Source organism: Rhineura floridana, chromosome 10 (assembly GCF_030035675.1).
Source record: "Rhineura floridana isolate rRhiFlo1 chromosome 10, rRhiFlo1.hap2, whole genome shotgun sequence".
NCBI classification, from domain to species: Eukaryota; Metazoa; Chordata; class Lepidosauria; order Squamata; family Rhineuridae; genus Rhineura; species Rhineura floridana.
The window spans coordinates 24224662-24231795 of NC_084489.1; the positions used below are offsets into that span (position 1 = coordinate 24224662).

General features: G+C 40.1%; 1 protein-coding gene across 1 annotated transcript in view; it reads left to right on the plus strand.

Moving 5' to 3' along the window:
* EAF1 (ELL associated factor 1) overlaps positions 1 to 5865 on the plus strand; it is a 12288-nt gene extending 6423 nt beyond the window's left edge. The window contains exons 5-6 of the mRNA XM_061586407.1: positions 3348 to 3566; positions 4681 to 5865. Of these exons, the coding sequence (XP_061442391.1) occupies positions 3348 to 3566; positions 4681 to 4727 (266 nt within the window). The 3' untranslated portion in view covers positions 4728 to 5865. The remainder of the gene's footprint in view (positions 1 to 3347; positions 3567 to 4680) is intronic.
* The last annotated feature ends 1269 nt before the right edge of the window (positions 5866 to 7134 follow it).

The following is a 7134-nucleotide window of genomic DNA, read 5'->3' on the forward strand; positions in this document are numbered from 1 at the left end:
CAAAAGAATTAGTCTCTCTCTCTCTCTCTCTCTCTCTCTCTCTCTCTCTCTCTCTCTCTCTCTCTCTCTCTCTCTCTGTTTGTTTGTTTTATCCTGCCTTTTGGCGTAAGATGCCCAAGGCAGCATACAAATTCAAAACATTAACTAAGGCTGCAATCCTATACTCACTTACCTGAGAATATGTCTCATAAGTGGGGCTTGCTTCTGAATGGACTTGTATAGCTTTGCAGGGTAACTAGATGTACAATTGCAGCTTATTTTGGGGGGGGGGCGGAAAGCTAGCAAATAATTTCTCCCTTGCTGTTCATGGATTGTTTCAGACTTTAATAAACATTGTTGATAATCAGTACATGCAGATCTGTTTGGTTTTCCTATATTGAAAATGGAAATGGACTGCCTTCAAGTCGATTCCGACTTATGGCAGCCCTATGAATAGGGTTTTCATGGTAAGTGGTATTCAGAGGGGGTTTACCATTGCCTTCCCCTGAGGCTGAGAGGCAGTGACTGGCCCAAGGTCACCCAGTGAGCTTCATCGCTGTGTGGGGATTTGAACCCTGGTCTCCCAGATCCTAGTCCAACACCTTAACCATTACACCACACTGGCTGTTTGTAGGTTTAAAGTGCGCTGTTCGTTCTATACTCGCACAGAAATGTTGACTTGTCTTTTTAAATGGTTTACTGGGGGCTCTCGCCCCTGCTCGCTTTGCTCACCAACCCCAACTCTCCCATGGTAACCCCTTAGCCCTTCCCCTTTCACCTCTAGCAACTGCTAAGTTCCCTCTTTGTCCCCCCCCTTTAGGCTTTGCTAAGCCCCTCCCTTTAGACCACATGGCCTGGAAAGTGAGGGAGTGAGCGAACAAACAGGGAGAGGCAAGCAAGTGGGCAGTGGCGGCCTGGGCAAGCCATGGAACCAGCTTTTGGGAGGCCTCATCCTTACCGCGAAGGCTCCCATGAAGCGGGTTGGCCAGGCTATCGCTGGCCACTGCCGAGCACCACTGTCCACACATTCTTGTGGATGTCTGCTCAGTCTCCTCTGCCCAGCTCAGTCATGCTGCAATTTGCAGCACTCATTCACTCGCTCGCCAACCCTCCTGCCACCTCACCATTGCCACACACACCCCCGGCACCCACAGTCCCCACCCCACTGACTTGCCTTGGCTGTTGTGCCACTGCTGTCCCAGACATCCTACATCCGATCAGCCATCTTTGTGTCTTGCTGCCGTCCACCTCTTCCCTGCTGCCATGCTGCGTGACGTCATGACAGCATAACTTCTCACATTTTTATTATATAGTAAGATATTTTAAGAAAAGTAAATTTCACAGAAAGTTTTAAGTCAAATTTCTATTGTATGTGAAATATATTAAGGAACAAAATGACAATAAAATTATCACTGTATGTATCCTCTTAAATAGTAGCCTTCCAAAAAGGAATTGTACTACTACTAATGGGCCATTGCATATATTTCAAGGGTTTAAAAATAACAAATAAAAGCATGCTGATTTGTTATGTAGGTTTCACCCAAAATGTGTATAGCTGCACATTAAAGCTACTTTAACTGATTCCCCACCTTCCAAATCTAGGAACAAATACTGTCTGTGCAAAACTATTGGCTAGATCTTAGTGAAATCTAAGTCTTATTAGCTTTTCAGGTAGTGCTGATTCCAAAGACGAGCCCTTCTTAGTAATCCAGTTGACGTCCCAGAGCAAAACAAAATGCAGCCCACTCTTACTTGAACTGCAGACAATGGGAAAAGTATATCATCCTGTTTCAGGCCTTATTACATAAGGTTTCAGATTTCCTGATGGGCATAATCAGTATGTGGCAATATAGCTACTTAGCATTGGAGTATTTGTCATAGTAAAACAATTAGGCAAGCAGATACTTAGACAACAGATTTGTTATTGAATCATCTTGGCATAGAATCATAAAACAGAGCTGAAAGAGACATCCTTTTTGCAGTGGAGGGAGAGTTATCATGCAGTACATTTCTTTTCTAATATATAAATAGTAGACATACTGCCATATTAGAGTATATTTTCCAAAAATAAATTGCATTTTTTCTTTACTGCTGTTCATCGAAAAGATGCCAATACAAAGGTGTGAATAAAGCTGTTCACACAATGTATAAATGCAATAATAAAGCTAATAAATAAGCATTTGTGTAAGTAATGTACTGCAAAAAAGAGACAGATTAAAACAATAAAACTGAAGAGTAGAGTAAGGCAACATTATGACAAAGGCTGCAGCCCTAACGTCACTTAACTGGGAGTCAGCCCTACTAACTTCAGTAGGACTTACTGAGTAGACTTGGTTAGGATTACACAGAAAATTGTCATCTAAAATAGCTGGCCAAACAGGAAGGTCTTAACCTGGTGCCAAAAAGTAATGTGTCAGGCATGCCTCTTTAGGAGGACATTCCAGAATTGGGGGCCCCCCATAGAAAAGATCCTCTTCTTTGTTTATACATTATTATTTATTATTTACTCAGGGATTTTACGGCCGAAGAGGACCGTTCCTGGCAATGTGAAGTTCACTGATGAAATAATGTTTTTAACCTGTATTTTAGAATATTTTCACTGTGTTTTACAATGTTTTTACTTGTGATTGTGTTTTGGAATGTTTTTAACTGTTTTTAGAGTTTGGGGTTTTTTTTGTTAAATTGTTTTCTTTGTTTGCTGCCCTGGGCTTTTTTGGGAGGAAGGGTGGGACATAAATTCAATAAATAATGATAATAAATTTCTTACATTTATATCCCTCCTTTCCTCCAAGGAGCTCAAGGTAGCCTATACCTCCCGTTCCCCGTTTTATCCTCACAACTTCATTAAAATCGAACAACCCATCTGTGAGGTAGGTTGGATTAAGAGATAATGACTGGCCCAAGTTCATCCAGTGAGCTATTTGGCTGGGTGGGATTTGAATCCTGATCTCTCAGGTCATAGTCCAACACCCTAACCACTACACCACACATAGCTCTGCTATAGATTGTACTTGGAGAAGGGCCTTTACAGACAATATTAAGGCAGGAGCAAAGGAAGAGGCACTCCCTCAGGCATTTGGGTCCCAAGCCATTTAGGGCTTAAAAGGTAAGGTAAGCACCTAAAATTGGGCTTGTAAGTTAAAAGGGAGCAAATGTAATTCTTTCAGTATAGTTAAAAGCTGTGCAATTGCTGCAGTACAGGACAAAATCCTAATGGCCACACTAACATTGGGTACGCTTTTAGATTTTTGGCAAATCTCAATGGTAGGCTACAATTTGATTTGACTATAGGTGATGACCTGTAGAAGCATGCATTGTCTGGAGATCTGTTATCTTATGACCTCCTTGCAAACATCCTTTTGTTCCAGAGTTAAGAGCTGAGGTTGAAATTATTGAACAGATGAGTAGCAGTAGCGGAAGCAGCTCATCAGATTCAGAGAGCTCTTCTGGGAGTGATGATGAAACTTCCAGCAGTGATGGCAATGACGCTGCTCACCCTTCCCCTTCTCAACAGTATAACAACAAGACCTCTGTTGCTAACGGTACTAGCAGGCAACAAGGAAGCAATCAGCTCATGAACACGCTCAGTAAGTGTCTTCTTTTCTGCAGGTACTTGTCATGGGGCATGAATTTTCTAATGGTCTAAGTACACACTATACACAAAAATGTAACTGAGACCCAGTGCTGGTTTTAAAAATGAAAAGCAGCTTTGGGGGAGGGGGATTACAATTGAAGAAATGGGGAGGATAGTACCCAATCCTTTCCCTGCCTGTAATTTTCTTCTTTCTAAGTTCCTTTCTACTGAAGCTTGTTTTCCTTTTAAAAAAAAAAAAAAAAGTGTCTGATTCAGTTATACACATTTGTGTGTATTTAGGCCACAACTGGATGCAGATGGTTCGGTAAGTTTTCTTGTCAAAAGTATGCATCAGTATAGGTGGTGGGTTGTTGGGTTTTAATGAAAACATGTTTGTTTTTGTTTCATTTGTTTGTGTTGTAAAGAAGCTTAATCCAGAGGTCCCTTGATAACCAATTGATTTTACTAAGCTTCATGGTAGGGCGGCATGTAGATAGAAATATCAGTCCCCTTGCTATCTCTCTTACAGTACCCAAGTGCTGTTTTTTTTAACATAAGGAAATACTTCGTGATAACGAATAATTAACACAGTTTTCATGACCTCTTTCTGCAAATAGTGAGCTGCCTTATGGGATATGATTTCACAACATGGCCTTGTCTGGGCACAAAGCAGTCTCAGTCCAAGTTTTTCCAGCTGTAAATGAAACTGATGCCAGCAATAAGTGCAGCAAATGAATGCTGCTGTTCCTGTCTGTCAGCTGCTGAGCTAAGCTCGTAGTAGGACAAATAAGCTTTTTCTTTTCTTTGTAAAGTTAGAACACTACATGAAGCCAATGGGCAAGAAGATTGAGAGCTACTAGTTTGAAGGGAAGATGGATCACTACTACTCGCATGCTCCTAGTGCATCTTAAGCCAACGAGTACTATTAGGCAGAGGTCGAAGATTGCTGCAGTCTTAACTTTGCAAACTTGCCATAACTAAATCCCATTAAAATAAATACATTTATGACCTAGGAATAATGTGTTCCAACACTACCCCCTATTTTTTTTTCTAGTGTGTCATATACAGCGATTCTTCAGTGAAGAGCACATGCAGCAAGTAATTTTAACTTCCTCTTTTTAAAACAGGAAATGACTTGCAGTTGAGTGAATCTGGAAGCGACAGTGATGATTAGTATGAGGCTTCTCCATTGGTTTTCTATTGCAAATATATGAAGATGTGAATTTCCTGAGCAATAAGAATGATGCTGCTGTAGAAGCTGGCTTGGGACATAGGTGTACAAGAGCAAATTTAACAAATATGTGACATTTGGAGGTGGGGGCAACAAATATTCCTGAAGCAAGGTTTACAGTCTGTTTACTTGGTGTATAAATTGTTTATGTTGTGTATATTCTTTTCAAAGTTTTTAAACTGATGTGAACATACTAATCTAATTCTGTAATCTGTGTTCTTATGTGCTGATACTGTATAATCATGATGTGCTCTAATACGATTCTTGCTTTTAGGAAAGCCCCAGTGTTCCAATAAGGTAAAGCAAAAGTTGTCTGTGGGGTAGATGTAAATCAGGTTTACCATTTAAAAACCAAATAGGAAATGGAGTGCAAATCTGAAACTTTGGCATTATGCTAAGATGTGCAATTGCCTCTGGCTTTGTTAACCTTATGGCAGACATCAACTGCCACTTGCCTGTCACCTGTAATGAATACGTATTGCGTGCAGGCAAATTTTTTTTAAAAAAAACAGGAAGAGAGATGCCTTTTCCTCTTTCAGGCTCACAGTATGCTACAAGTGATTGGTAGAGGTATGTATGAGCAGGGAGGTTAGCGGAACTATTCATAGGCTAATAATATTTGTGGACTCGTAAGATTTTATTATTATTATTATTGAAAGTTCATACACTGATAACGTTCTTGTGATGGTTCAAATAAAAGGCATAAAATGTCTTTTATTCCATGTAAGAAATTCAGTGTACCCCGCATGCACCCCATCACCTATGGAGGCATATAGATCTGCTGCCTATATACACTGTCAAAACCTATACCACTCAATACTAGGGATGGAGGAATGTTTTAAATGGATTTTGATAGTTCCAACCCAATCATGTTTTGCTCACCTCAGACTGCCTCTTCCATCGAGTGCCCACTGGTATCTGAGCCATGTCTGTACCATCGGGTGCTTTTTTAAAAAAAAAGGCTGACAAATTATATGCAAAAAATACGTATATCAAAGTATATGTATAAAAGAGTCTAGCTCCATACTGTACTATAAATCTGCAGTAGAATATTATATATTAAAAATATGTATTTTGTATAGTTAGATGCATTATTGTATTTGTGTACTGCTTACTTTAGGAAACCTGGATTGTATATGCATATAGTAATGCATCTAATGTAAGAATTGTTCACATTTTTAGCAGAACTGGCAGCAGGGAAAACACTTCCCATTAAGGAGCTACATGGAAATTTGTGTGGATAAACTTGGCATCGAGACTTTCGGAAAATTCAATCCCTACTCAGTGCTTCATGTGTGAATATGTGATGAAACAGACATGTACACATGATGGTATACAAGTGGGGTACTTAATTCCCACTCATAGAAGTGATACCTGTGTTGTCAACTTACCTTGTTTTCCATTTGAATGATCACAAAGATATTGCCCATATAGAGTCCCAAAACAAAAGCTACCCATAACATACCAGATTTTGCCTCTACAGAGTTTCACCTGTGTGGGTCAACGGGACAGAGAACACAATCTTTCATGTATTGCTTCCCTATAAGCAGCACGCAGAAGCATTGCCTAGCAAAATGTGCAACAGTTTGAATCAAAAGGAGAAAACCTATTGTAGAAATCGTCTCAAATCTGTCAAAACTTTGTTTTGGCAAAGTCAGCGGTATCCAAAGCCAAGTGCCCAGTAGCCAACAGCTGTGCTCTTCCTCCGATGCCAGAGTCAGTATGCCTCTGAATAGCAGTTGCTGAGAATTGCAAGGGGGGGAGCACTTTTGTGCTCAGTTCCCTCTTGTGAGCTTCCCATGAGCATCTGATTGACCACTGTGAGAACAGAGCGCTGGACTAAATGAGCCATTGGCCTGATCCAGCAGGGCTCTTCTTATGTTCTCTAGTGCCTAAAATTTTGGGCTCTGATGACTGGCATTTCCGCTGCAATGTTCAGACAGAAGGAAGTGTCTTATCCTCTCTGGTTTTTGAAAAGCTTTTGCTCCCCTGATCAAATTCCATAATTGTGATTGTTTTCAAAAATGCTCAGTTTTATATATATATAAATTTAAAGGTCCATTTTTATTGATAGATATGCATATGCAGATACTTACTTTTTATAAAAAACTATGGGCGGAGTTTTATTTTATTCAATTTTTCCAACAGAAAAAATGGAAATTTTGGACAACAGACACAAAAAGACCCTTCTATGAAATATTGTCTCTTTTGGAATGAGTGATATGCTTTTTGACACAAGGGTTTACTCACTAAAAATGTGTAATACGATTTATATGTAAGGCAATCTACCGGGGGGGGGGGGGAGGCTGCAGGCCTGATTAGGGTGATTTGGCCAAACCATGTCCACCTG